Source organism: Hippopotamus amphibius, chromosome 2 (genome assembly GCF_030028045.1).
Source record: "Hippopotamus amphibius kiboko isolate mHipAmp2 chromosome 2, mHipAmp2.hap2, whole genome shotgun sequence".
Taxonomy (NCBI): Eukaryota; Metazoa; Chordata; class Mammalia; order Artiodactyla; family Hippopotamidae; genus Hippopotamus; species Hippopotamus amphibius.
In genome coordinates, this window is record NC_080187.1 from 141,506,476 (window position 1) to 141,534,317 (window position 27,842).

Below are 27,842 nucleotides of genomic sequence, written 5' to 3' on the forward strand. Positions count from 1 at the left end.
ACCTTCTTCCATTAGGCCCTGATGACTCAGCGCCCCGCACTGAAACCCTACTACACGCCACATTCCCAGTTGCCCACCAACCCCTTCTCACCCTCCGCTTCTTCCAGACCCTCAGGGACTCTGAGGTTCTGGGAACACACAGCCAAGAAGAGGGAAGCCACACAGCGTCTGTGCGGAGAGGATGTGACAGCAAAAGCAGCCTTGGAAGCTCATCTCTCACAAAGAGACACCTCTCTCCAGGCCCCCCAGGTCACTCCCTCCTTGAACACCTCTCCCTCAGTTACCCAGGGCCAAAGCACACAGCAGAGTTCAACCCAGCATCAGCAGTCCCGGAACAGACCAAGGGCCTCCAGGTGGAAAAGCAAGAGGGGTCATTGCCATAGGCCAGCACAGGACTCCTTTGAGGTGGTCCATCCCAAGTGGTCTCCTCCAACGTCCTCGGGGCTGGGAGCCCAGCACAGGGAGAAAACCCACACCCAACTCCAGCTCCCCGCCCTCCCCTCCCAGCCCAGCTCAGAAGCCTCACTCACCCCTGAAGCCCCCCACCCGAGGCCTACAGTCCAAGCACAGCACTTTTCTATTTGAATAAAAGTATTTGTGGGTCTAAAACAAGAAGCAAAACCACAAACACAGAATTCAGTCCCGAACCCCACACACAGGCTGCCCGCACTGCAGCTGACTAGAACGTCCAGGCTGCCAACGGTCCCTTATGCTGGCCAAGCAGGACACGGGTCAGGGGACCCAGAGGCTCCAGATGGGTAAAGGCCAAGCCATTCGGTAGCTCTGTGCATGGGGTGATGTGGAGGGACCAGGGGCCTGGGAGAAGCTCATCTTCTCCTCCCCAGTGGGCGGGCTCTGTGGGGCCGGGCTGTCGGTTTGCACAGGCATTTTGTTGCCATGGGTCGGGGGTCCCGGAGATGTGCGCCTGTCACAGTCCTTGACAGGGGCAGCCGGGAAGGCAGTGATTCCCCTGGTGCCAGGACAGAGGCAGCTGGCCCCAGCCCAGATGCTTCATTCCCTCTCCCTGGTCAGGACTCCGTCCTCATTAAGATGCCAAGCCTGCAGCCGTGGCCGGGCATGGGATGCCTGCCTCCCAAAGCAGCCTCACCCCTCCCCCTGCCCCCAGTCCACAAACGCGATTTCTCAGACCCTGCATTTTCACAGAAGCTCAAAGGCAGATGCATCAATCCTTCCAGGGGCTGGAAACGTGAGGAGAATGCCAAGGGGCCGGGTGCAGGTGCCAAATAGATTCTCCCCCCTAGCCCGCCCCCCGCCCCATCCCTAAGCTCCTGCCCACTGCTCTGCCTGGCTCCCTGAAACAAGCACTGCCCTGGCCTCTCACTGGACCTGGCCCCCTTCCCTGGCAGTGGGGTTTACCTGGGAATTCACGGAGGCCCAGGAAGTGGGAGCTAGAATCTAGAGGAGGCAGGATGAGAAACAGACGACCCAGAGGCGCATACCTTATAAGACCTGCAAGGAATTTAGTCTCCTGCTGTTGGAACCCTGCTGTGTCCACATGTGCAGACAACATGGAGGACGTCTGACACCCCCCCCCCCCCCGCTTAACTCCCCAATAGCCCAAATGTGGGAGGGTGCAGCGTTCCATCACTGGCCATCTTTCCAGGGATGGAAAGACGGGAAGCAGTGCTTTGACAGGGTTCAGATTTCAGCTTTTAATTCTGTGGTTCTTTAAATCCAGAAAGTCCAGTTCTTGAAGTTCAGAGGAGAGATGACACATCTCTTTCCAATTTAGGAAGGAACTTGAGCGTGGTTTACACCAAGATGGATGGAGTCCACTGTCGCCACGGTTTCGTGTTTTGTGGTCATTGGTGTTTGTTCAGTGTTTACCTGTAGGCGCCACTGTTGAGCTCCCAAAGCATCAGGACTATACTTTCTAGAAAGGACAAATTAGAAAATCGTCTTGAAGTGGAGAAAAGGAGGAAGGCATGGAGCCAATGGTCAGGGGAGGCGTGAGGCCTTCCAGAGCCTCCCGGTCCAGTGTTCTTTCCTTGCTGAGCCTGTTGATGTGTCCTCTGCCCATGCACCTGTGCAGAGCTTGTGGGTAACACACCTGTGCAGGTGATCACCTGTGCAGCAGTGATTGGCACTGCACCCCAGCTCTTCCCGTCCCAACACAAAGATTGTCTCTCTGCATCATTAAGGTCTTCTGCTCCCAAAAGCCAGTGCTGAAGAAGCACGGGCCACAGCCTCTGTCTGAGGGAATTTTCAATTGCATTCATAATATTTAAGATTTTCCAAGTCATTGTTACAGTCTTAAGGTTTCTGTATCAGCAGCTTCTCTGTGCATTAGAGAAGAGGGTATCTCTCTATAGATATAGATAGATAGATAGATAGTTAGATATATAAATATATATATATATATATATATATATATATATATATATATATATATATATATATATATATGCCAAACTGCCTTACAGGGTTTTTTTCCTTTCTTTTTTTTTTCAGTGTTGTATGTGTAGCAGGCACTTGAGTTTATATGAAGATGTTTGCTTCGGTCAAGGATGGAAGAAAAGAGTCTGTGAGGTGGAAAAGAGGGGGTGTGAGGCCGGGAGAGAGGAGGCAACAGCATATGAACTCATGACCACCAACCACCACTAGCCAAGGATGTCCAGGTAGATGGGAGTGGCTTTCCCCAAAGCATGGAGGATTTTGTAGATCTCCTTGATGTTCAGCCGCTGCTGTGGTTCCCTCTGCCAGCACCCCAGCATGACATCGTACACCTCTTTGGGGCAGACTCGGGGCCGCTCCAAAACACGACCTTGGGTGATGCACTCAATGACCTAAAAAAGGGAAGAAGACAGGAAGTTATCGCAAAAGCTCAGCCTTGGTCCTGTGGCTCAGGCCCAGTAGAAGGCAACAACTTCAGTGATGAGCTTCCGTGCAGAGGCAGGGTACCCTTCTGAGGCTGAGCTGGAGACTGGAGTTACTCTTCTGCCCTGTGCTTGGGTGCCGTGGGCCATGACCCAGCCCTGGCTGGTCCAGCACACTGGTGCCCTCCACACTCTGTCTCTTAGGCCAGGCCGTCAGCTCCCACGGGTACTCCTCCTGTCACTTCTCTCTTCCTCTCTAGTCCTGAATCTTATCGAGATCACTGAGCTGCATTCATTTTCTACTTGGCAGTAGGGATTGGCTCCCTTCTCAGAAGCCTGCGTGGCTTTGAAACCCCTTTGAGAGAGCCCTCCCCCTCCATGCCCATCCCCCCTTAGCTCCCACTTCCTGGCAAGATCCCCTCCCTGGCACAGCCTCAGTGCACACATGATGCTCACCTCTAAGCCATTACACAGGTTCCTTCCTCAGTGAGGCACATCCTCCCTTGCTCTTTGCACTAAGCCATGTATTTTGTGTCTTGAAAAGTCCTTAACACTAGGACTAACTGTCTGATTCACCACTGCCCAGATGGGTGTCCTCATATGATCTCACCTGTAAGATGGGGCTTAATTGTCTCCCTTGACCACCCCCTAAGACTGCTGTAAGGACCAAATGAGGCCAGAAGAGGGATTGTAGGACCCAATGCACCAAAGGGGAGGCCATAGGATGAAAGCAAATAATGTACGGCTGGACCATCCCCAGCTGGCCCCTAAGGACCACAGCTGTCATTTGCAGTTCAATTCCAAATTCTCAAAAAGACTTCTTGGCTGACACTATGTGAATTTTCAAGATTCCATTTTCCGGTTCTCAGGTTATTTTAACTTCTCCCTAACACTTCCGCTATGTAACCTTGGGCAACTTACATACCCCGAACTACAGTTTCCTCATCTGAAGATAGACTGTGATGATAAAAACACACAGAATCATCTCCAGTAGAGTACGTGGAAAATGTTGTTTCCCCTGTTTGCCCCCATTAGTCCCTATGTAGTTTTTATGTCCCTAGGCTGCCCCCAACAGCGCCTCGTCTGGAGTGTGGCCTCACGTCACTCTGACCCTGGGACGGCTCGTCAAACAATCACTGTGTCAGCATTTTCCTTGTCCTGATCACCCCGGCGTCTGCAAAGGGCCCCTAGCTCTGTTTCTTGCCGGCCTGAAATGTCTCCAGCTGCTCCTGTTCCCTGTTTTTATGTGAGCTCTGCCTCCACCCTCCATGACCTTCACCTCCATGAAAAGGGGTCTAGTTCAAACTGCAGTAGCGGCTGCCTAGTGCTAAGATTAAAAGCACTGGGGGGTGTCCCTCCAGTGTGGGGCTGTCCAGATTGTCTATTTCGATAGAGAAACTCATTATCAGTGACTGTCAGGACTTGACTGCTAGGGTTGGTGAAGAGGTGGCTGAGGGTAGGAAGCCCATCTTCAAGGCCAATGCCTTACCAAGCAGTGTCAGAAATGACCATAGGAACCTGGTTAGCTACTTGAGCCAGTTTAGGTATCGAGGACAGATCATCTGCTGAGACCAACAGAACCCTCAGCCCAGATTCCCCTCTTGACTAAGGCCACCAAACTACATGGGGGCTGTGACCAGGGTGCACTGTGTGCCTGAGTGCATGCAAGGCTGCCTACACATGCGTGTGTGTGTGTGTGTGTGTGTGTGTTTACCACCACCTCCTACCCAGGGAAACAATAATTTTTTTAAAGCACCATAAAAAATGAGTTCTGAGATACACACTTACATTTTTTAAAGGCCATTAAAATGTTTTGTCCTATTTTGGGAAACGTAGTCAGGACCCATTCAGTTTGCAAATGATGAGATGTTACAAATTTTAAGAAATGCCTTCTTTTTGGTCTTTGACATTCACTTAATTAGTCAGGGTATAGGAAAGCAAAAATGACTACAGCTTCCAAGAAGAAATATCTTTTCTGGAATATTTAGATGGGATTCTCATATTAAAAGGTCCTCGCATTCATGTTTTCCCAGAAAACAGACTATAAACTTCAGTCTTTTATAGGTCTGCTGGGTTGGGAGATGAGCCCTTTACTGTCTACAAACTGGACTGAGTTTCCTGGGAACCAAGAAGAGTCTTGCTTTGGACCACAGCCCAAGCCCTCTCTAGGCTGATGCTTTCACCTCTGAGCCCTGGCCAGTCCACTCCAGAACCCCAAGCAGTGCCCCTTTTTTCGTCCTGAATTTCAGCAAGTGTTTGTGTGAAAAGTACCGACAATATTGGCTAATGTGCTTAGGAAAAGCCTAGCACTAAATGTTAGTTATTATTAAATTTGATGACTAGTATTTTCATTATTATTATAAACCAAAAGTATAAAAATACATAATGAGTATATTATTACAGTTACTGTTATGATTCATCTTATTTCTGGAAGTCCACACATAGCTCCATCAGTAACGTGAAATTTGCCTTCCCAACTCACTGTCCTGCACATCCCTGGGTCTGGCCTGCCTAAAGCCTTTGGGGACCCACGTGATGTGGGCATACTAAGTAGTAGGTGTTTCCACAAGATGGCACAATTGAAAAACTCATGCTTGTTTTTTGTTTTCACTTTCTGTCTTAGTGAAACATTTGTGATTTTTAAGTGTAGCAGAGCAAACAGAATCGTGACTTGCATCTCAATTTCCACATCTGATTTCATGCTCTCTTGACAATCACAGCACATTTCCTACACCTCTATTTTTTTTTCCTACCAAGAAAGTCTCTCCTCCTGCTTCTGCCAACATTTGCTCTGCTGGCTCCAAACCCCGCCTCAGGTTTTATACACTCTGTCTAAGTGCTGGCATGAGATATCTCTTACCAGCCTTCTTCCAAATCAGGGTTCCCGTCTGCCCCCTTCTGTACCTCTGTGTTTGAGAGCTGGAACCATGGCTGCTTTCCGTAGGTGAAGATCTCCCAGAGAATCACCCCAAAACTCCACACGTCACTTTCCGTAGTGAACTTTCGGTACATGATGCTTTCAGGGGGCATCCAACGAATGGGGAGCATGGTGTGTCCTCCCACCTAAAAGGGGTTGAGACAGAAGCACACACAGAGTGACCAGATGACCAGAATCAGTGACATCACTCTGCACTCTTCATATGCAGATGCATTCTTGATGCATCTTATTCTAAGATAGCCAAACATGATGCAACTTCTGTGACAGAGGGTCAGTGGAGACAAGCCTACGATACTGCAGGCAGCTAGACTAGCAGTTAGAGATAACACCTAAGGGAAGGTAGGTTCCTTGGCATGGAATATAAAGAAAGATTACAAGATGATTTGAAGTAGGAGAGAAGACTTCAGAATCTGGTACTACAGTCAACTCTAATCTTGAGAGGGAGTCCAGAAGGAAGTCATAGAATCACTGAGCGAGGCTACCAAGTATCAGAGTATTTACAGACATTGGCTTAGCCTCCTTAGCCAAGGAGGTTAAAGCACAGCATGGTCCATGTGCATCTAATCTGTACAACTACGACTTTAGCTTCTAGCTGACAATCTTGAATTCCTCACCGCAACTTAGAACTCAGTGTTTTGAGTGAAGGGGATAGGGAATTTCAAAAGGATGAAAGACCACATGCTAATAAGAAATCAGGTGGACCAGAAAAGAATTCACAATGCTTCTTAGCAACACTTCAAAGGCCAGTAAGGAAAGGGTTTTTTAAAATAGCCCAAGGAGGACATCAGCCACCTGTGCGTTTACAGATCTGACAGTCAAGGGCAAGAGGAAGTGACTAACATTCAGGGTACCCTTTCCTGAGAAAAAACATTAGGGAAATCCTCACTGCCCAGCAGGTTAGAGATATTATTAACATAAGTGGAAGAAAATTCACAGCATGTTTTAGAACTTAGGAACCAACAGCATCATTCACAAATAGAGCATCAGATATTGGCACTTCTGGCTAATACGTGAAACTTGTTAGAAAACTGCTTTCCACTGACAGAAAAAGAGCTCTCTATAAATGTCCTGATGAACTATTAATTGAACTTCTCATTTCTATGATGGGCCAGTAGGAGGAATTATAATCATAAACACTTAAGAAAGAATAACTTGTTGGAGATGGGCAATCTTGTTTCTAAAAAAAAGAGATGATGTTTGCCTTATCCACTTGAAGTATTTTAGAAGATAAATAATAATATGGATTTGCAGAAGTTGTTTTCAACCTGGGATTTTATAATCAAGAGAGATCTGTACCGAGTGTAAAGACAAATGAAGATGTTTCTTTCAGACAGGCAAAGACTGAGAAAGTTTACCACTCACAGCCTTTCAGAAAAATAAAGAAGAAAAAATTGAGGATGTACTCTAGAAAAATGGAAAAAGACTCCAAAATATACGATGACCTGGAACATAACAGACAGTGCAAAGCAAATAAGCCACAAAAACACAATTTAAATCTAAACAATGGTCACTGATGTGGTAGTAAAATGTAATGTAATTACTAATTAAAGGATTTCTGTAAAATAGACAAAGTAAATAATAATACGAATAATGCCAATAGCACTACCACTGCTACTATGTACAATATTCTAGAATGAAACTTCCAGATAATTTCAACAATAAGCGCATAGAAGAGTAGGTAGGGAAATAACTCTAAAAGGCTCTGTCTTTTAGAAGGGAGGGCAAGGGAGCTTACAGAAAGTCATCAATTGTTGATTATAACAGTTTACATGTAAGTATGCTTGCTGACATTTTAAAGTAGCTTCTAAAAGAATAGAAATAGTACATATGACTTCCAAACCAGTTTCAGGAAAATAGAACCAAAAATCTAACCAATACCAAAAAGACCACAGAAAGTGGGAAGGATAAAGGTGAATAGCTAGCACAAAATGAAAAAGAAGTTTAAATAATACCACTATAAACAGTGAGAACTAATGGATTGTACTACATTTTAAGAGAAAAATTTATGTTAAAAAAATCAAGATGCATGTTATTTAGGAAAGGTATATTTAAAAGGAAATAACATAACATACTGAAAATTTTTAAAGAAGTTTGAAAATACTGAAAATTTTGAAAGAATGCAAAAATTCAACAAGCAGTAACAAATGAATATATAATGTGTATAGTATTCAATATACATAATAATATAGTGCAATATATAGTTGAATATATAATATATATTGAATAGATAATATTCAGCATGTGAAATATATGTTGAAAATATAATTCATATATAGTATATTGAATATGTCATATATTCAATATAGAATATAACAAAAATTGAATATACATATGAAAAAAATTTCAGAAAGGCAAGAAATAAATGGAGACAAAGTGGTCTATAATATATTTAAAGACAGTAAAATTTGCCATTATGAAAATTATGAAATCTTTGATCCAATTAACATAGCAACAAAAATGTATAAAAAGTAAGACAAGTTATAAAGGAAAACTGACAAAGCTACAATTACAATGGAAAATTAAAACACTTATTTTGCAAAATGACAGATCAAGAAGACAACAAAAATAAAGATACATTTGAAAAATACAAATAATGAGTTTTAATTGATAGATATGAGTGATGTGTGTACCTTTCAGCCTCCCAAAAAAGTTGTGTATTATTTTCAATTATCTAAAAGGTGTTTATAAAAACCAATCACATATTATCCTCAAAGGAAGTCTGAAATTCCAAGAGAAAAAATAAACATAAGGTAAAAATAAAAGAAGAAAAGCTATTCTTCAAAAGATGCCAATAATTACCAACATCCTTTCCTCACTAAAAGCCTTAATTCATTAGTAATAGAAGGTAACTTCTTTTATTTAACATTTTACTAAATATCACTCTATTACTAATGTTATGCAACACTCTTCAGATGATCCTAGCCAATGCAATAAAGCAGGAATAAAAACAAGGTAAAAAAACTGAAAAGGAAGAATCAAAACTACCATTGTTTCCATATGATATGACATTTCAAGATAATTAGCTAAAAAGCAATTAGAACCATTATATAATTTAGTAAACTACCCAGACATGAAATGAATATACAAAAATCAAACTATTCTCATGTACCAGTAGCAATGACTTCAAAATTCAATAGAAAATAAATTTGTTTGTACAACAGCAACAACAACAACAAATTGTTTAAAATTCCTAGGCAAAATCTTAGCACAAAATATACAAGGTCTATGTAAAGAAAAATATTGAAAAACATAAAAGAAGTTCTGAATACATGGAAAGATGTGTCTTTTCCTTGGATAGGAAGACAATATCATAAACTTCTCATTCTTCCCTAAAGTTAATCTAAAAATTCAACACAATGTAAATAAAACCTTCAGTGGCATGATGTACGGAAACTGACAATATGATACCAAAATTCATCGAGAGGAGTAACTATTTGATTAAAAAAACTAAGATACACTTGAAATAGAACAACAAGGGATATTTGCTCTATCAGATAGCATAATATATTATCAAACTACAGGAATGAACACACTTTGTTATTGGCATAGGAATAGACAAATTTCATTGATCAATGGAACAAAATAGAGTCTGAAGCAGACCCATGTATCAATACTGGAATTTAATATATGAAATGATGGGTTAGTAATCAGTGTTGGGACAATGAACTATTCATTTAAAAAGTACACTTAGATACCTACCTCACACCATATACAAAAATCATTTCCAGATGGATTAAAGAGCTAAACATAAAAACAAAACAATAATCATATTAGAAGAAAACTTAGAAACGTATTTTGTTTAACCTCAGGAGAGGAAGGCCTTCCTAAATAAGACACATGTTCAAGAAGCCATAAAGGATAGAATTCAAAGATACCACTGGTAAAAATTAAATACTTTTGCATGGCAAAATACCAAATAAGCAAAGTTAAAAAACAAATGACAGAGAAAATATTTGCAATGTATATAACAAGGAGTTAAAATCTATATATTATAAAGAGCCTCTTTAAATTACATAGTTAAAAACAAGAAATCCAACAGAGAAATGAAACACGGTTAAGAGTAGATGATTCACAAAAGAGCTACAAATGGCCACAAACACATGAATATATGTCCATTAAAATAATAAAGACACATTTTTTAATATTATGTGGGGAAAATGAAGAGACTGGTACTATCCAGTGCATGAGAGACCCTGAGGAAAGAGTTATTCATTGCTAAGATTGGGGCAGCCTTTTCTGGGGGTGGCCTGGCAGACTCTGTCCACACTAAAGATGTTAAGTGCCTTTTAATCCAGCAATTTCACTTCTAGGCATCTTAGAAAAATATTTGCTCATGTAAGCAAAAATATTTCATTGAAGATATTTTATTTCATTGTTTTTAAGGGCAACAATTTGTTCATCATTAAATGTATATGCAGCAGTTAAAAGGAATATAGTAGAGTTATGTATAGTGATATGTAAATACGTCTAGGATATATTAAATGAAAACGCAAAACAGTAAAAGTATATATTAGCATTTTCATTTATGTAAAAATGTGTATGCATAAGCAAATATATTTAAAGGCAATAATGTATAACTCTGTAAATGCATAGAAAAAGGTCCAGAAAGATAGCCATTAAACCAGTGGTTTCCTCTACAGAGGAAAGAGAGAGTGAGAACTGATCAAAGAGAAAATTCCATTTTTTTTACTATAGTTATGTATTCCTATGCTGTTTGTAATTTTATCATGATCATGTACCACATTTGAAAATTTTAAAACAATAAAAGGAAAAAATAAACATAGGACTAAAGGAAAACCAGTGGATGTAATTTACTTATGTTCTAAATCAAAATATTTTTTGAAGAGAAATTGGGTTTTTGATAGAATCTAGTGGAATGGTTTATTGTACCTGGTTTCTTGAATAAACAGAAAAAGAGGTCAGGAATATGGGAACATTTGTTTTGATGAAAAATGATAAATAACAGATTCCTCCAAATTGATGCTGGTTGTTTGCCTCATTGATGATTTTATACCTAACCCAGAAGAGCTGCTCCAAATTGAAATTTCCAAGTTTACAGAAAGAGAAATTTGAGTGTGCTGGTATAAACTTTGATGAGCTTAAGTGTGTGGGCAGAAAATTATCAGAAGGATATTCACTGGCCAAAGCAGTAGCACTAAGTAGAATTTCATCAAGATTCTCGCTGGGCGGCACCACCAACGTAGGTGAAGTTTATATGGCATTCCTCCAGAAGCGGACTAAAATATTTCAAGTAGACTGTGATATAACAAAAAAAAGCAATAAGTTGGAAGTCAGAAGGCTGCATTCTGATATGACTTTTCACAAGCTCTTAGCCTCTTTGAATTTCAATTTCCTCATCTTCAACATAGGAGTCAAGCAACGACCGTGTCTAAAGTCAGATGATGTATATAAAAACCCACTGAGCATCACTAAATACAAAAGTATACAATAAAGTGCAGTGACTGTGCCCTGTGTGTGGTGAGCAGCAGAACAAACCCGATTTCCTAGACTGTCCATATTTCCCATGGATCCACCTAGACTGCACTGATTTTCCTTCAGAGCTACTTGCATTCCTGTATCCTTCTCCCACATTGTAGAGATCCAGTCTGGGAAACGTAGTGGTCAAATCCTTCCCTGGTAAAAAAAAAAATATTGGCAAATATCCCCATGGTGAAATCTAGCCAGGCAAGCCGTGGGCTGAAATAATAACCTTAATATGAATAGTCTTAACTAATGCACACTGAATATCAGCCACTGGGTGTTACACACACCCCACATTTAATTCTCTTTCTATCCTATGTGGTAGAATTCCCTAGGATCTCCATTGCACAGATGAAGATAAGGTAACTTGCCTAGGCACTGCCTGAGAAGTGTTTAGCTAAGGTTCCAAGCTCTCAATGAGATACATTAAGGATCTGAAAGCTAAGCCTTAGAATAGGAACTATATAGGAAGAAGGCAAAAATTCCAAGAAATGAATCTAGAAATAAAATAAGGACCTGGAGATCTCTGGATTACACTGCCCTGGGTAATCCCTTCCACCACCTCTGTTATTGCGGATTCGGGCGCTGTCAGCCTGATCTTCCGTCACAAAGCTCCCTTTCACCTGAGGATGTCAGCAGCCACTGATGAGCACTGCCCAGACCCATTATTTCATTAGTGGCTGCAAAAGGGTGACTTTCTAATTCTAGCATTCCCCCTGCATAGATTAGCTGGAAATCTTCTGCGAATAAAAACTTTCCTTCATTAACTATTTGCTTACACTGATAACCGTTTATATAGAAACTCCTTTTATTTAGCAGTTCTTAGAATAATGAGTCCCTTCCCTAGCAACATCCAAAGGTGACCAGTGAGAGGTTTGTTTTGTTTTACTCTGCTTTCAAGAAACATCATCAATTCTTTGTGTGTGTGCGCACGCACGCGCGCGTTAACACATTTGAAGTGTTTCAATCAATTATAATTGTTCTTTTTGATGTTTACTGTTCAATCTTTGCCCAGTAGCAGCCTCTTCAAGTTGGCACCTCTCACCAAACCCCAATGGTCTTTGATAGCATCCTTGCTTCCTGACATGAAAAAATATCCTAGGCTCATCTTGTCGGTTTGCTGCCCTGGCCCTAGACTCAGTCATTTTGTCAAGGAACCCTGGATCCCTTTGGTGGACAGTGGAATGTACAGACCACACTACGGAATCTAGGAATGCTCATTACTGTTGGGTTGGTCAGTATTTCTAGGTCTTTATAATGGAAAGAACTAGGAAAAACTTTTCTTTCAAAGGAAAATACATCCTGAGTTCATATTGATTTTTCCAACTCAAATTTAGGGTTACAGAGCTTTTGCTTGACTTTGGTTTTATACCCATATTTTTTTTCTTATGCCAAAAATCTTGATTTTTACATTGGCAACAGTACTTATTTGCTTTATCGCAATATATATATATATATTTCAAATTCGGTTCAAGTATCATTACTAACAACATGGTTGCTGAAAGCTGTCTTCGGTCCTTGCAGTTCTTTTCATCTTTAGGATATACCTATTAGGGACATACCTAAAACATTGCTATGTTTTAAAGTCACGCGAAATAATTCCCCTCCGAGTGGCAAAGTCACTAAATTAATACCCAGGTTTATTTGTTTCATTTTGCTTTTGCTTTTTAAGAATTGCTTTGCTTTTTCTTTCCCATTCAACATAATGTTTTATAGCAAGGCGAAAACTGTTACATGGTTTTAAAGTCAAACCAAAAATCAAGATCCATGAAATCTAAGTCTAGTTCCATCTGTGTTCACTCTCCCCATCCTGATCTCTTCCTGCCCCAAAGGTAACCATTTCACGTTTGTTTTTAGTTTATTCTTCTACTGTTTTTAACATAAGCAAAAATGGATTATTTTCATTTTCCTCACTTTCATAACTGAAAGTAGCATACCATACCTGTTATGTACTTTACTTTTTTTCCCTTCCTGGGGTTCTCCCATTCCTTTTACAGCTAGAGAGGATTCCACGTGCATGACCACACCACAGTTTCTCCAATCGATGAGCTACTGACAGGACTTGGGTTGTTTCCATCCCTTCTTTATTGTCACCATCCCTTCGTTATTGTCACCAGGGAAATGCACTCTTTATGTATAGCAACAGGAAGAGACAGACTGCAATGCCTACTGTAATGGTTTCAATCACATAACTTTGGAGATACATGAAGTCTTTCCAATGGGGATCCAGGCAAGGATAGCTTTGAAGTACTATGCAGATGCTCAGCTCTCTTATGGATTTTTTCTAACACTGAGAACCCACTGTGGTCCAGCAATTTCCCTGCCCAGTTGTGCATGCACACACACACACACACACATCCATACACACACCCAAACACACACACACACACACACCCTACACCCACCCACACATGCGTGCACACACACACACCCACACACACACACACCCCACCCACACACCCCACACCCCCCACACACACACCCACACACCCACACCCCACAGACACCCACACACCCACACACACCCACATCCACCACACACACACACACACCCACACACACACCTGCCACTCTAAAAAGGAAAAGTAAATCTCTCACTCATTCTAAATCTCAGGATAGAAAACCTACAGAGGACAAATGAATAAACTCTATGAAATATCAGTGTAGGTATTAAAAATGAATGTCTCTAGTGATTGGGAAATAAATTCTTTTGCAGGTCGAGTGGTTTCCAATTCTTTTCCAAACCACTGAAGAGGGACAGACTTAAAAGAATTATCAGTTGAGAAAAGATTAAAAAGAAATTTTGATAAGAGACCAATATGAGATTTTAGGCAAATGATGAGCTAGGAGTTCAAAGAACTGTCACTTTGCAGTAACAAAACTCTCCCCTTTCCCATCCATTGGTTTGTTGTGAATAATGTTTCTCATTCCTTATATTTATAAAAGTGAAAAAAACAGTAATAGAATTGATCCTGAACCTTAACCTTATTCCTTACTTTAGCAATAAATAATATTCATCAATGAATACAGACTAATTGAAAAATATGAGATGCATTTCCAAAAATACTATACACCTAACCTTTCATATTCATCAAAAGTTGTGATCTATATACATTATTTTGACCTACTGCCTATTTCCATGTATTACTAATAATTGTAATAAAAACTCAATCCAGATCTCTTAACATCTAGAAACTTATGGTCATTGGGCATTGAAAATTAAGTTTAAGTCTCCATACACATATTTGTCACACTAAATTATGATAGAATGGCCAATAAAAGGCTTTCATGCATAAAAAGAGAATCCATAAGGATAAAATTTGGTAGGAAAGCTGGAATGAAAATATAAATTCAAGAAGAAAAAGGAACCACATAAAATCGAGTGTTTAAGTACTTGTTCATGTGTATAATACATGATGCATCGAATTGCTCTGGTATTTAAAGTTCATTAGATGCATTAAAGGAGTGATGTATTTTTTTTTTAATGTCAATATTTACAATGTTGTGGAAATGGCACACTTAAAAGTGTGTTGAAGATTTTAGATGGTGACTTAAAACGTGAGAAGGGGCATATGTGGTTTTTCAAAATTATTTTAGGGGCATTAAAGTTTGAAGATGACATGTATAGAGACTGAGCATCTAGGGTGTAAAGTTTAGAGTCTCTCTGGCTAAATTCGATCGTTCCCCAAGGCTATATCCCACCCATCCTCAGGCCTGCAGCTGTATTGTGCCAGAGAATGTGAAAAGAGGTAAGCAAAAACCTCAGCCTCACCTTCAGCCTCCGGTGCCCGCCTGAAATCCTCCAGCCTCATTTCTTTCATTCAAGCCTTCAGCCTTCACTTTCAGCCTTGCCCCGAGGGCCAGGAGTAAGTGGGATTGAAGGGTGGAAAGTCAGGTGGCTGCAGGGGCTGCCGGATTCCTGTTCCCGCTGGGGCAGGAGGCCTTGGGGCAGTGTTCCTCCCCAGGAGAACCTCCCATCTCCCCACCTCTCCACTGCCATCCCTTCTCTTCAGAGCCTGCCTTTCTTGAGCAAGGAAATTGTCTTGCCTATTTCCATAGCGTGATGCCAACTTCCCTGCAGTCAGACAGAACCCACTGCTGTGGGTTAAAGAAAAACTCGGCTGAGCTCGAGAAGGCTCTCAGGTCTCTGCATCTAATTACACAGAAAAGGAGGCAGTTTCTTCAAAGGACATGCAGACGCCTGCTTCTCTGCCAGAAGTTCAAAACGTCTGTCCTCACGTAACTCTGACAAGGGATAAAGGAGACGAAGTGACCCATATATCCCAGGTAAAGAAGCCAGGACCCAGCAAAGGTGAGCAAACATGGGGCGCGGCATGTTTGACACCAGTGGAAGACTTCAGGCTTCCTCTGTAATCACTAACCTATGTGAGCCATGTCAAAATCTGTTCCAGCAGGTGAGAATGGCAGTTGCTTTCTGAAGAGCTATAGGAACCTTGCGATGTGCGTTAATGGCAAAATACCTGAATCGGGAGATTATCATAAAGGTTGTCATTTATGGTGTCATTATTTTTTATGTATTCAATTTTAATCCTTTTCAACTGCAACTCCCAGCACACAGAAGAGTCTCCACAGGCATTAAGAAAAATAAAAGGCTTAGCATACACTTTCCTCATAAGTCTTGGGTTTCCCAAATGTGCCAGCAGCTTTGCCTCTTACACCCAGCTCTGCACGGCTGAGCAGTTCATCAGCCAGGGCTGACAGTCACCTTGAACATGACCCCGGCAGGAGTCCCTGCAGCTACTAAGTACAGTCTTTAAAGTCACTGCCACGCTTATTCCCAAGGGTCTGGGGTTTTCACCCACACAGCTGCACATGGGTGTTAGTGACACCCAGTACAGACACACACATCCGTACATCGGGAGGGAGACTGTTTAGATGAACATACATGCATGCCAATCACATGCATGTGGGTGCAGTCACGGATACAAACACAGGCCTGTCGCTCATGCCCAGATCACACGAAGTTGGTGAAATCTCCCTCCAACACCTCTTGAAATAAATGTAGGAGGAAAGGCCCAAAGTCTTTTATTTTGTTTGCTTTTCTTTTTTTTTCATTTTAACCATTTTTTAAAATTGGAGTATAGTTAATTTACAATGTTGTGTTAGTTTCAGGTGCACAGCAATGTGATTCAGTTATACACGCACACACATACCTATTGTTTTTCAGATTCTTTTCCATTACAGGTTATTACAAGGTATTGAAGATAATTCCCCATGCTATACAGTAGGTCCTTGTTGTTTACTTATTTTGTATATTGCAGTGTGTACATGTTAATCCCAAACTCCCAATTTATCTACCTGTCCCCGGCTATCCCAATTGGTAACCATAAGTTTGTTTTCTATGTTTTGTGGGTCTATTTCTGTTTTGTAAATAAGTTCATTTGTATCTTTTTTTTAGATTCCACATATAAGTGATAAATGATATTTGTCTTTCTCTGTCTGACTTACTTCACCTAATATGATAATCTCCAGGTCCATCCATGTTGCTGCAAATGGCATTATTTCATTCTTTTTTATGGATGAGTAATATTCCATTGTGCATATACATATATATATACATATACACACATACACCAAAGTCCTTTCATCCTGTCTCCAAGACAGCAAAAATAAATGGTTTCACTCTATACAAGTTGGTTAGCTTTGCTGACAGCCTCAAACCTTGCCAGAATGGCAGAGGCCTCCTTCCTGGAATTAATCCTTCTCACGGCCCTGCTCCAATTGCTGTTCTATCTTAAGAGCTCCCTCTCCACATACATGGGAAGCCCCCGGAGCCTTCGAAAGGGCCGTCTGCCCTCAGGGAACTCTCCCAGTTCCAACCACTCTCTCCTCCCCTGCTCCCTTCGCCCCTCACTTTCTCCAGGGCACTCTTCTGAGTTGAGGATGCTGTATTTTCAACTGGCTATCCAGCTCCCTGCCCCGTTCTAAACACTGATTATTCACTAGGCGTGGCTCTTTGGTGCCTGAGCCTATATTCTTTCCTTCCAGATGCCATCTGGATTCCTGGTGCATCTTTAGGGAAAGGGGTCTGCCTTGTGACTGCACACTGTCCAGTGCCCCAAATCCAAGTTCATTAGAATCCAGGGTCTGAAAGGAGAGGTTCAACACTAAAGCTATATAGCTCATGAACACGCAAGGCTCGGAAAGGCCTTGGAAATTACCTAATCCTCCTCTGTGCGTTGAAACCTTGGCTGGAAAAGAGGCAGTGACTTGTCCAGGGTCACTAAGAAAAGTAAATGAAATGGAACTAAAGTCCCAAAGCGTCTTGTTCTCAATGTGAACTTTTTACTGGAGAATAGCATACGTACATAAAGGTGTACAAATCAAAAACACACAGATTGAATCTTCTGAAGTTTAAATTTTGGATCTATGGTTTCCTTCTTTCCTCACTGATGTGTACAGACTTTGGGTCACCCAGCAGAACTCTGCGTTTCCCCCAGTTGCAAAGGTGTGTGTCTTCGGGATGTATTAGCTTGAGTATTTGTTTGGTTAAGATCTACAATCTATGTGTGCGTGCTCTCACAATCCTGTGTCTGTCTGTGGCTTCACCCCAGTTGTCGAAATTTCATGAATGAAAGCTTTACACAAAAGCTGAGATTTTCTATACTGATATCAGACTTCTGACTTAATAAGGCAGAACTGCCTGCCTTCTTTTTGTCTCTTCTCCTCTTCCCAATAAAGTAGGGCAAATTATTATGTAACCTCTTATAGATGCAAACTGAAGATCATGGCCCTAGGTCTCACGGGTGCTTGGAATTCTTTGGAGAAAAGGTGCAGAGGAAACTCACAAAGACACCATTACAGTACTGTTCCCTCGAAGCAGGGCTTCATGACAGCTTCAGCAAAAGGCTTCTGTTTAGCAGAACCTCAGTGGCATGGCTGTTTCAGGCTGAGCCTGTAGCCCCAGGATTAGGAAAAACCCTTGGGGTTTTCCAGTAATACAAGGAGTTTCAGAGCCAAGCTGTTTAGCAGTGTGAGCCTAGCACATAAAGAGATCCATTGTGATTCTGCCCAACTCTCTTACCTAGAGCTGCATCTGCCAGGAGCAAGTTCTCAGATGGAAGTCCCCAGAACACATACCTTTTATAACTTCCCCTTTTGTTTTCCTCTTTCTATATCCTGTCTACATGCTGGCACTCATTCTGAGACCTCATTGTCCTTTACTGCCCCAAACAATACATATTTTTATAGAACCTACATTGCGAGTCCAAAGATGTCAGTTGAAAAATGACTTGGCTCTGATTTACTTTTCCAAACGCCCAGACGTGGAGCCTCCTGGCTGCACTCATATCTTCTCAAGGAAACAAACTTTAGGGAGGTTGTGAAAAGAGCCCAATTTGCTGAACAAAGCTGGAGATCTCAGCTCACCTCAGATCCCCAGATCACCCTGGCCCAGACTAGTCCATTCAGACCCCAAGTGCTTGCTAAACATCAATGGATAAAGGAAGGCAGGAGAATAAAGCCTCCTGGTGATCAATCTAGACTTCTAATTTACTCAATACAGCTCAGACACTATTCAGTTTTGGTTTAGATTCAGACTTATTTAGCAAAAATAAGATAATCCTTTTCAAGCAAGATTGGCTTAGCTAAATATTCAGATGCCCCCCAAAATCTGAAAAATATGACAATGGATACTGAAAATATATGTATAGTATGAGGAAACAGAGGACCCAAAAGAACAAAGGGGATAATTTATAACTTGGCCAATGCCATTTACTAGCTAAGCAATCTTAGGGGATTATATTTAAACTCTGAAGACTCAGCTGCTTAGGGTGTAAAATGGGAGCGGTGATGCAGCTACCCAGAACATGTATGGACACCAGATGAGATGGTAAATGAAACAGAGACATGCTGGGTTTTCAATACACATGCATGTGACTTCGAATCAAAATCTTTCCCGGAAGATGCTAATTTCTCAATGTCTATGTTTAATGAATGAACAGCACTTCTCGATGTTTCCAGGGACTCGGACAGTCTGCTCAGAGACCCTTACAACAAAGAGGCACCGCTCTTGATTTCTGAATAAGGAAACCAGCTCAAGAATGGAATGTCAGCAAGTCCGCAGTGGACAAAGGTCAGGCTAAAAGGTAATCCACAGCCACACTCCAGATCCTTCCCATTAAGATTTTGTGGTTTCAAGACAATTTGACCTACAAACTCTGGGAGCAGCTAAAATGGGCTTCCAGGAGCAGCGTGGCCGCCAACCCAGATCCTTGGAATATTTGGCTGTTTACCAGCGCAGGGTTTAGATACTTAGCAAATGTAGCTATGTGAATCTCAGGGAAGACAAGACCAGGCCGGTTAGAACAGGGCATCCTCCTGTGGAAGGGCCTCAGTGGCTGCATAGCCTGTGAGAGAGGCCTCAGGGAAAAAAAAAGGAAGAGCAAGATGATTTGAATTTGAAAAAGCAAAGACTAAGATGGGATCTTTATCCTCCAAAAGCAAACCGAGCTATAACTTGTCTCCTCCAGCCACCTTCTCACCGAGGTTAGTAACAGTAGCAATAATATTTCCTATTGATTGAATATCCCACCAGCCTTAAGAAGACAGCATTGAATTCCTTAATCACGATTCTAGTTTTATGATACCACCTTATGCGCCTGGGCTTTCCATCTGAATGCAGTGGTGAACAGACAGCAGATGTGTACCAATGGCTCCATGAGAGAAAGAGCTTTTCTAATAATCGCTGGAATATCCTCCCTCGAAAGCCAATGAGGCCTTATCTGTAGATAAGCACAGGCTGAGTCCCTACCTCTTGAGCTTTGAATGAGAGGCTAGACTTTGTGGCCTTCTTAATCGAAGACTTCTTTTTTTTCTCTAATTTCAAAATTCCAACAGCCTGGCACTCTTGACGCGCCATTTATAAAGTCTGTTATGCAGGCCCCGTGCCTGGGTCATGGGAACAGCTTCTCACCCATCCATTGCGAGCGTCCCAAATCAGCCGTCCCAGAAACAGACAGCTTAAAACAGCCTCTGTTTGATGCTCCTGGTCTTTATTTATCTCAGACAGAATGTGTGAGCACTAATTAGAGAATGTTTATAAAGCCAGGCCAGTAGCATGAGACTACCCTTGAAAGTACTGAGGTATATAGCATTATTTCCTACCGTGACAGGGATTTCTGAGCTGGTCTGACACCTGCCATCATTAGGGACTGCTTCTGAACTGTCTCTAAAAGAGGTCTGGCCAGCGGCAGTCTCCCCATTTCCCTCATTGTGAGAACCCTTGGGTCATGATACATGTGGCTCACACATCTCTCATCTCTCTGGGCCAGAGGTTGGAAAAGGCAGGTAAGCCATGTGTCTGGGCCCCTGGAAGGTAAGACCTAAAGTCTCTAACAAACTCTGCACCCTGCACGCTCTGCTCAGTACTGTTGAAAAAGCAGGAGATCTCCAATTAGAAAAACTTCTGGGTGCAGAAACAGGTCCCCAGAATGGAAACAGAAGGTGGCCTGCCCTTAAGCAGATGGTACAGCAAAGGCAGTATGTTATCATGATACAGCGTAGGACACGAGGCCACAAATTCATCACCATATCACCTCTGGAAATCACTTGACCTCTCTGAGCCCCAGTTTTCCTGTATGTTAAACATCAACTGGTGTTGACTTCCTAAAATGACCACGAGAATTAAATAAAATAATCCACGTAAAGCATTTCGCACAGTACGTGACATGTGGTGGGCCTCAGCACATGGTAGCAAGTAACGGTCCTGATAACTGCTATGGTTGTACTAGCAGCATTGCTGCTTTATAAATATTTGCAAGAAGCATACTCCACGCCCAGGATTTAAATAATATAGGGGGATAGGTTTTGAACGTCTCTGGGTGCAGGTAGATTGGGGGTATTTGGTAGTGGTAAATGTTGAGGCCGGATTAGAAAGTAAATTTCAAGCATCCTTGGGTATGGCTCTTTCAAGGTAGGGCTTCCCGGAAAAAGAAGTCTTTTTTGGTTTTGTGCTGCCCTAAGAAGCAAACAAAGCCTTGCCTCCTTTCTCCCCCTTCCCTCCACTTGCCCAGTGCCCTTAATGAAGCATCTGCCAACCCCTGGTTACAGTGCTTAGTGCAGGTTGAATACATCACCAGAAAGGCATGGCTGTAGCTAGAGGTAAAATCCGCTGCTTCCAAACCACTCCAAATTAATCATGCTAGCCAGAGGGCGAGCTGGGCCTTTGGGCCCCCCTTTTGTTTTATTAACTGCCAACAAAAAAATGCCAGAAGTGGCTGGGGAAGAAGCGCAAAATGGGGGACAGGGAACACTTTGCATATTTTAATTACTTCAGTAAACAATACATACCACAGCAGAAAGCTACCATCACTGGCTACGTCCCCAGGCAAAGGGAATTTGGAAGAGCATCATGGGACGTGACATAAAAAATGTGCAGCTCCTCCTTAGACTAGAGGCTGCCTTATCTAGCTTCCCTGAGTGGGAGTTACACTTGCAGTCCCTCCACTGACTGCTGGAGCAGCTCCAACGAGGGCAAGAAGGTTAACAATACACAACTTCTCACACACTCAAAGCTTTCTGGAGAATTGAATGCCCCTCTTCACCCAATGGAAGGAGGGATTCTTCTTTGACTCATGAAACAAGACCGTTCAATTCTAAAGGCAGGACACTTGGTGCCGGAGAGGAGAGAGCTCAACAGATCACTGGCTGGATCTCTGGCAGAACCACAAAGGTGAACCAGCAGATAACATCCTCCATCCTCATTTAAAGGTGGGGATTCAACTTAGAAAATAATAACAGGATTAAGTTCTCAGGGAAGCCTGCAGATGGGTGATAGCAGCTGACTCACTCCGTGAACTGCAAAGTGATTCATCTACAGAAGTTAATGCCACCACTGTTTATACACATCACAGGTTCCTAGTTAGCCCTTCCCCTGTGAAATTCCAGGAAAGCGTATTGGTTAACCTAGCTACACCACTCTTACAGGGACGGGTGGCCTCCAGCATCTTGGGAGGAAGGCAGCCAGAGGGAAGGTCTGGCACCGAGGGAAGCCATGGAACCCAGTGGAAAGAGCACTGGATTGAGACTCAAGTCAGCTGAGTTCTTGCCCCAGTTCTACCAGGGTGTCGCCCTGAGGCTCTGGCACCCTGTGCTTCCTTTTGGTCTCAATGTTCACATCTGTGATAAGGACAGAGTTGGACCAGAAGATTACACAGATTCTTCTCCCTGTGAAAATGGCATGAGATTGTCCAAAGGCAAAATTTTCTTGTCTGCAACATACCAAGAGCACTGGATGAAAACTCATCTCGTGGTCCTTTCCGACATCATCAGCCTTCGCAGCCTGACTTTCCAGAGGGGTGTGTGCGTGTGCGTGTGTGTGTTCCAGGCAAGCCAAGAAGAGCAATGGGCCAGAACTTGGGAACTCCAGGGTCCTGCCTTAAGTTTACATCACACCACCTGGCTCATTCCTGGGCCCCTGTGTCCTCATTTATAAAACTGGTAGGGCGAGTGAAAAGAGTTGGGCTAGTTCACTTTTAGGTATCATCTAGTTCCAAAACACAGTGATTTGGTGAAGCAAAGACTGGATAACCTCTGGATGCCCCTCCTAGCCCTGGGAGAAGGTTAGAGTTCTGAGACCCACTAGTTCCACACAGCCTACTACTCTACAACTGGATCCCAGGATGCCTTTTTTCAGGGAAGGGTGTGAGCCAAGAGTAATCTCAGATGAAAGGACTGGAGGAGCTGTCCCTCCCCACAGCATCTGTATCCCCAGCCGTCATCTGAGGCCTGCAGCTGTGGGCTGCTCCTCTCCCTTTATAAACAAGCCCTACCTCTTGGCTTCTCCCTCAAGGTCAAAAGGAGGGGGAAGACTGCTCTGAGGATGAACCCAGGAGAAAGTCTTAAATGCGAAGCCAGTAATCACAGTTGGATGGTTTTTTTCAAAGGCATTCCTACTCTGTTGTACACATTCATGTTTTTCAAAGCATAGAAGGAGGATGAGGGCAAGTGGACTTCTTGGTTCTAATGAAACTGGGAAGAGCTATCTTACTCAGGGTCATTTAGTGAGTCCCCAGGAGGCAGAGCCAGGCTAAGTCAGGGGCAGGCAATTCACAAGCATCGTGCCCTCATCGGAATTTATTTAAACCTCTGGTCTCCACTGTAACAGAGGTGGAAAGAGATTCCTTCAGTATTTCAAGGGTGGGGCAGAGGTGGAAGGCTTGTCCCAGGGAACAGGGATACAGAACAAAACCTTACTGAGTGTTTATACTGGGCCGGGATCTGTGATAAATTAGATAAAATGTACTGCTTCATCCACTCCTCCCAATATGCCTTGGCTCTGGACAGTATTATTATCAAAAGCATTGCATGAAGGAAGGGAGGGAGAGGGAGGAAGAGGTTAAGCAACTTATGTGAGTTCAAAAGGCTGAAGAGTGAAAGATCCAAGCCTCAGGCCGAAATGATTCTGATTCCAAAACCACTGTTCTTTTGCCCACCCCCCCCAGTCGGAGCTCTTATGCATTTTCAAGTGGAAGGAAGACACACTGGTTAAAAAAAAAAAAAAAGTGTTCAAGCCTATAAATTGATGGGCTGGAGATGGCAGGTTTGGGAAAATGTCATAGAAATCCTAGAATTTGATTTCTGTAAAAACACCCATAAAAGCTAAAGAGGATTTTCCTTCGGAAATATCTAAATCTGCAGATGCAATGAGGGAAGATGGGAGCCGACACCAGCCCACAGAACGCTCATAAAAATGACACCGGAAAACATCGTGTGTTTCTCCTCGTCGACAGACTGGAAAAAGCAGTCAGTCACGGGCTTTGCTTCCCTCTGTCTTTGCTTTGCAGCTTTTCTCTGCAGGATGCCTGGCCTGACTCCTGGAGAAGTGATGCCGATTGTTTCAGCTGGGCTCCCCGTGGCAAGTCCTCCCCGATGAAGACAAGTCTTTGTGAGTGACCGACGAGCTCCCAGATAATCTGTTCAGCTGCTGCAGCACGTACCATCATACGTTTCAAAATTCATTAGCCTTGATTGTTTGGAAATCTATTTCCCAAAAACGTCTCTTTCTCTAAGATCAGCATTTCAGGCACATAAAGAGGAAGGATGGAAGGATGATGGACAGGTTGAGGAGAGAGGAGAAGGAAGGAGAGAGCTAGCAACACACGTCAAGCCTGGTGACTTAGTTGGGACTTAGAATTAAGCCACTCCAGAAATAAGTCCTAAATCTGGATTTTGTGATTACTGAGACAATAAACTGTCTTTTTGCTTAAGATAGATTAAGTTTTCTGTCACCTGTAGCCGAAAGAATCTTGATCTCACAGTCAAAACTTCAACTCTCAAGTTCCTCTCTATTCCTAGGAATAAAATGTCTGTTTCTAGAAATGAACCTAAGAAGAAAAACACAGAGAGATCCCAGAGGCCCAGATAGAAACCAACTTGCCCAGCTAGGATGGAATTGCAACATACCTCCTCTCACCCACCAAGTGCCCTTTTCTCCTTTCCTGCTCTGCGTGCTGGCGCCTACCTGCCTGGGTCTCAGCAGCCACAAAGCATTGCAGGGACACAGTTTACACACATGTGGCTCTGAGCCCAGCACCTGAACTGAAAGCTTTCCCTGCATGACTGCATCCGCCCAATACCAGTGCACTTGGCTGCAGGTCGCAGCAGACATCTCGCTTCCATTAGGGTTAGCCGCAGGTGCCAGCGCGGGAGGAGGTGGCAGAAATCAGAGGAAGCAGCGAATGCTCCAGAGAGGCAGGGCCCAGCCCGGCAGACCCAGGCCAAAGAGATGCGGGAGCTTCTGTCATTTCCGCCAGTATCTCCAGACAGGAGGTCCTGTCACAGTCCTTCCTGGCATATGGATTTCTCTTGAGTCATCTGTCCCCAAAGAATTGTGGAAGCAAATGGACCTGACCAACTCTGAAGATAAGAGCCAGAACAAGGAGAAGAGAGTCCAGTCCCATCACAAAGGCTAGGCCACCTCTGCTAATGAGCAGGATTATGACACAAGCAGACGATGTCCTTCTTTTCTCTGACATCTTCCCTCTGGTTCTCCAGAGCCCTTTCACATGAAGACCTGGGCCCCAACCCATTCCAGGCAACTCTCAGCATGCTCTTCTGGGGGCTTGCTCTGACCTGAGACATCTATTTTCAGATCATCAGACAGCAAAATGCCAAGGGAACTAGGAGTTCAAAGATTACCATTAATTACCATTGAATGGGCAGAGATCCCATCTCTGGATAAATCTCCAGGTGAGAACCAAAAGGACTGGCCTTGGGAACCCACAACCCTGAACTTAAGGACATGAGATGCCACAGAGTTAAGAGGCATCCCCCACAGGAGAATGTAGGCTCCCTCCCGAAAGGCCAGTCCTTACTCTCTTGGAATAGCAACAAAAAGGTTCAAAATCATATCCCCCAATTTCAAGGCTTTTAACTATGTTGGGTTTTTACTCCATCAAAGTCCTAGTGTGTTTTGGAATACTCTCTAGCTCATAGACAACTTCATGGCAACTGGATTCACCCTACAACCTCTGCCCGTGATGGCTGAAAAACACTAACAGGCAGAGGGGGGTGAAAAAACCTCATCTTGTGTTCTCCTTGTGTGCACGTAAAGAAACAGGTATGTGTTTTCAGGCATGTAAAGAGACAGGTATGTGTTCTCAGGCATGTAAAGAGACAGGTATGTGTTTTCAGGTGAATTAGAAAAACTGGGTTCATTGGGGTGAGGAGATATACCCTTGGACTCCCAGCATGCTGTTGTAAGGGTTTCTAAGCAAGTTCCCAGACAGGGTCTCACTTGTGACCATGTGCCCTCAGAGACTTGGGTCGAAGACCTGGGCATTGGCCTTCGAGCTGCAACAAACTCCTTTCTAGGATTAAGACATACTCGGCATGTGTGAGTGGCAAGGTGGGCCGTATGTAATCAGTGAAAGAAGGAATATCCTTTTCAGCTTAAAAGATAAGCTGACATTTTGAATCTTTACCCCTGTTCCAAACTGGTACTCCACAGAGCACGTGGATGCAGAATAGAGAAGTCAACTGGTATTGAAATGGGTTCATATTTTAGAAGAAAAGGTAGTTTGTTTGCTTGTTTCTTTTTGCCAGAGAGGGGACTCAGAGATAAGTCAGGGAAGAGTACCCTATGGAGGAAGATGAATGATGCTTTTCTCCTTAGCCCATGGGTTTCAAAGTGATGGAGGGAAAGTAGATAACAGACTATAAGCACTAAAGAACCAGGCTTTGATGGGACAGCCATCATCCAATAGCTGGAAGACCACAGTGAGGGACATTCAAGTGCCTGGAGTATATTCTTAAGTGATGCTGACATTGTGATGGTAAAGACAGGAATGACTTCTTTCTATCCTTATGATACAAATTGTGGAACTAAAAGAGACATTGCCTGACAGGGACTGCGACCTCTGGATAAATAAATAAATAACTGCATTGCAGAGGGAAAGATCCTCCTTTAGCATGAAAGGAAAATGGGAGAGGGTTATTGGAGATCCCAAAATAACTCTTCACTTTGCTACAGCAGCTCTCTCTGGTGCACATAAACGGTGGTTTGCTTGCCACACCACTTTACCAGGAGCCCATCTTGTGCATAAAATAGGATTCTGCTTATTTTTCTTTTCTGGGAAGTATGTAAATGTTCATTACAAATAAATATGAGGTCACAGAGCAATATCGATGTTAAGTATAACCATAAGAAGATGTGGTCCAGAGGCTTCCTGCTTCTTGCTAATAGCAGTCCCAAGACTGGATGAGGTCAGTCTGTGGGTTCCATTCACAAAGGCAGGCAGGAAATTTAGGATTCTCTTCCAAAGCAACTCTTCACCCAACCCCCTGTTGAAAAACCTTTGTCTGGTCTCAGAGGTCTGCATGCATTCTCCCCGCCCCTATTATCTATGCAGAGACCCATGCACCACCCTCCTTCCAACGTGCACGAAACCCAGGAACCCAGGACACGCTGAAGTCAAGCTCCACCTCTGTCTAGGACGGATACCCCAACGGGAAGACTTGCTCTCATGCCCCCCCGCCCAACGCTCCATGCCTATCCCACTCCCAACAGCAATGACGTAAGGAGAAGCAGCAGAGGTTGCTGTACCTTCATGCACAGTCAGCAAAGACATGGACAACCGCCCCAACACATCTGCTCCTGGTCCAGCCATGCAAATCAGCCCATTGCCAGGACCTTGCAGTAATCCCGTGAGTCCTACTTCTCTTCTCTTTCTACTTCCTGCCAATTGGTGTCTATGCTGAGACTAACCGATAAAGGCAAGATTTCAGCCTTACTTTCACCTGGGTTTAAATACTGGCTGCACTATCTTCTAGTTCCATGTTTAAACATCAGTGCTCTAATCCCTAAAGTAATACCTTCTTCGTGGGAAGAGTATAGATTAGATAAACATATACTCCAAGCCCCTGGCAAAGTGCCTGACAGGTGTAGGTGTGCAGTAAATGTGAGTTGCCATCCGCTACTACCCCCAAGGACACCAGATGGAAGAAGAAAAGCCTTGAACTATCCTCAATGGCCAGTACAAGTCAAAGATTGAGAGACCTTCTACAAAGATGCTCCCCAAGTGGATAAAGCCACAGCCTCGTTCACTTTCTGATGCCCTCTCAAT

At 43.1% G+C, this 27,842-nt stretch overlaps 1 protein-coding gene across 4 annotated transcripts in view; it reads right to left on the reverse strand.

The window, feature by feature from the left end:
* Positions 1-2,459: 2,459 nt before the first annotated feature.
* NTRK3 (neurotrophic receptor tyrosine kinase 3) overlaps positions 2,460-27,842 on the reverse strand; it is a 369,697-nt gene continuing 344,314 nt past the window's right edge. Inside the window, exons 16-18 of one of the 4 annotated variants that reach the window (XM_057721552.1) lie at positions 9,475-9,516; positions 5,742-5,900; positions 2,460-2,807 (exon numbers count right to left, since the gene is read on the reverse strand). In XM_057721552.1, the coding sequence (XP_057577535.1) occupies positions 2,622-2,807; positions 5,742-5,900; positions 9,475-9,516 (387 nt within the window). In that variant the 3' untranslated portion in view covers positions 2,460-2,621. The remainder of the gene's footprint in view (positions 2,808-5,741; positions 5,901-9,474; positions 9,517-27,842) is intronic. The other 3 variants (XM_057721551.1, XM_057721553.1, XM_057721554.1) reach the window with 3 other exon arrangements.